At 41.4% G+C, this 2320-nt stretch overlaps 1 protein-coding gene across 1 annotated transcript; it reads right to left on the reverse strand.

Moving 5' to 3' along the window:
• Nucleotides 1-221: 221 nt before the first annotated feature.
• LOC140877949 (uncharacterized) lies at nt 222-1709 on the reverse strand. The gene is made up of 2 exons (XM_073281548.1): nt 1243-1709; nt 222-1128 (listed from the first exon to the last, which is right to left on the reverse strand). Exons 1-2 carry the CDS (start codon nt 1707-1709, stop codon nt 222-224), a joined length of 1374 nt encoding a protein of 457 aa, XP_073137649.1.
• Between the last annotated feature and the right edge of the window lie 611 nt (nt 1710-2320).

The raw sequence follows: 2320 nt of genomic DNA on the forward strand, positions 1-2320 counted from the left end.
TTTGATTGTATCCTTGATATGCATCAAGAAAAGTGAGCAGCTCGCATCGTGCTGTCAAATTGACTAACAAATCAATTCGTGGGAGTGGAAACGGATATTTGGGGCATGCTTTGTTGAGATCAGTGAAACCTATACACAAACGCCACTTTCCTCCAGGCTTCGGTACTAAAACCACATTTGCAAGCCAATCTGGGTATGAACTGGAATATATTGAGACTTGGTCATCCCAATATCACATTGTATGCAGATGAAGGCTTTACTACAAGGAATTTCACCATCTTAGTAGACCGTTTGGGGTAAGAACCCAAGGAAAGAGGAAGCGTTACTTCGCCCAAAGCTTCAACTATTTCTCCGAAAAATATGACTAGTGGAGTGTTGACTGGAGTTAACTGCGCATTACTAATACCCAACTTGACGAATGCATCATGAAAAATTATGTCGGCTGAACTTCCTGAATCCACCAAAATTTTCTTTACCCAAAAATTGGAGATTGTGGCTGAGATGATTAAAGCATCATTATGGGCACCCCGAGGGTTCTCCAGATCTTTGTCGCTGAATGATAATCCATCTTGGATAGTTCTAATTTCATACATTGGCAAGGAAGTGGGGCTAGACAAATTGTTGGTTCCCTTTGCTGCCCGCAGAAGGGCTTTTCTTGCATTGTTCGAGTCGCCACAAGCAGGTCCCCCATTGATTACGGCGATTACTCCTCCAGTGGAAAAATTATCATCAGCTCGTTCAGGTTGTTTCCTAGTTTCATCATGCCGCTTTTGATAGTCACGTTTTGATTGTTCGTCCCGACGCCTGTCATCTCGCTTCTCACCGCGGGACTTGTCCACAAAATTCCCCAAATGTCCGCGCTTTATGAGTTTTTCAATTTCTGCTTGCAAACTGAAGCAATCTTCTGTAGTATGACCTTTATCTTTATGAAAATGGCAGTACTTGTCCGAACGTTGATGCTTTGGATTATTCTGTATTGGGTGAGGGGGACGCAACAATCCTTGTTTTTCAGCCACTACCAGTATATCGGTCAGACGTGCATTGAGGGGTGTATTCTGGAGGCGGGGGCTCTGTGTTGTTTGCTTCTCGTCTCGCTTTCTAATATCTGATTTATCTTCTTCTCTCTTTCTTTTATTCAAGTAGTGTGGCTCTACAGATTCTTCAACCCGTATGTATTTCTCAGATCTTTCCAATAATTCCTCTAATTTTTTGGGCGGCCTTCCCGCTATTTATTCCTTCAACTTCCGATGGCGCAAGTTTTGTTGCATTATTCCAGTTAACAAATCATGGTTCACGTGTAAGACTTTGTGCACCGCATGAGTAAATCGTCGAACATAGTCCCTCAAACATTCTCCTTCTTTTTGAATGAATGTGAACAAATATGTTGCTGTTTTTGGGTATTTCTTCTTAATTGAGAATTGCTGGAGGAAGTAGTTAGTAATTTGCTCCAAATTGGCAATAGATCCAGAGGGTAACTTATTGAACCATGTAAGTGTTCTTCCTGATAATTTTGTTCGGAAAATTTTACAGTATGCAGCATCTGTGATATCATACAAATCGGCTTTCACGTAGAATTTGTCAATATGGTCTTGGGGGTCACTCGTTCCATCGAACTCAGGTAAGCTGGGGATTTTGACTCCCTTTGGTAATGCTTCAGATAATATGCCATCAGTGAAGGGGCTTCGACGTGACGGCAAAATTGCGGACATATTCTCTCCAGTTACATGTGACGACCCGAGTTCTAATCTCTCAATAAACATTAATCAACAATAATAGACAACAATCAATGTCTAAACAAAAGAATAAAAAAAACATTTTTTTTTAAAATGGATTGCCCTGCGCACGCGCGGGCATCACCCCTCGCGCGTGCGCCGGCCAATGAGCCCGAAGTTTCAAGGGCTGGCTCGCGCGCGCGCGAGTACTTGCTCGCCCGTGCGCCGGCCACTGCACCAGAAAAAAAATGCTCAGCTGCTGTCAAAAAAATGGTTCTTCAAGCATTTCCATCCAAGATCAACTCAAACAAGGATTTATTCATGATCTAATCCATAGCAACATCTAACATGCATTCTAACATGCTATACAATGGATACAATTAGATCATAACAAGCCCTACAATCATAATAATCAAGACTTTCCAAAATATGCAAGACACATTGCTATATAACAAGATCAAGATACTTCATGGTGTTTTAAGGATTTACATCACATCTCAAATCCTATCAACATCAACAAAACAACAACTAGATCATCTACCAGTTGTAAAACAAGTAACTAGAACATGATCATGTTTAGAATTCAACTCCACAACATGACAGCTCAC

This window comes from Henckelia pumila, chromosome 2 (genome assembly GCF_033568475.1).
Source record: "Henckelia pumila isolate YLH828 chromosome 2, ASM3356847v2, whole genome shotgun sequence".
Taxonomy (NCBI): Eukaryota; Viridiplantae; Streptophyta; class Magnoliopsida; order Lamiales; family Gesneriaceae; genus Henckelia; species Henckelia pumila.

What these genes read in the sequence shown, in the direction of transcription:
- LOC140877949 (XM_073281548.1), bottom strand. Translation starts at nt 1,709, where the DNA reads ATGTCCGCAATTTTGCCGTCACGTCGAAGCCCCTTCACTGATGGCATA. An exon ending in CAAAACTTGCGCCATCGGAA is followed by an intron (nt 1,129 to 1,242) that starts GTTGAAGGAATA and finishes CTTGAATAAAAG; the next exon opens with AAAGAGAGAAGAAGATAAAT.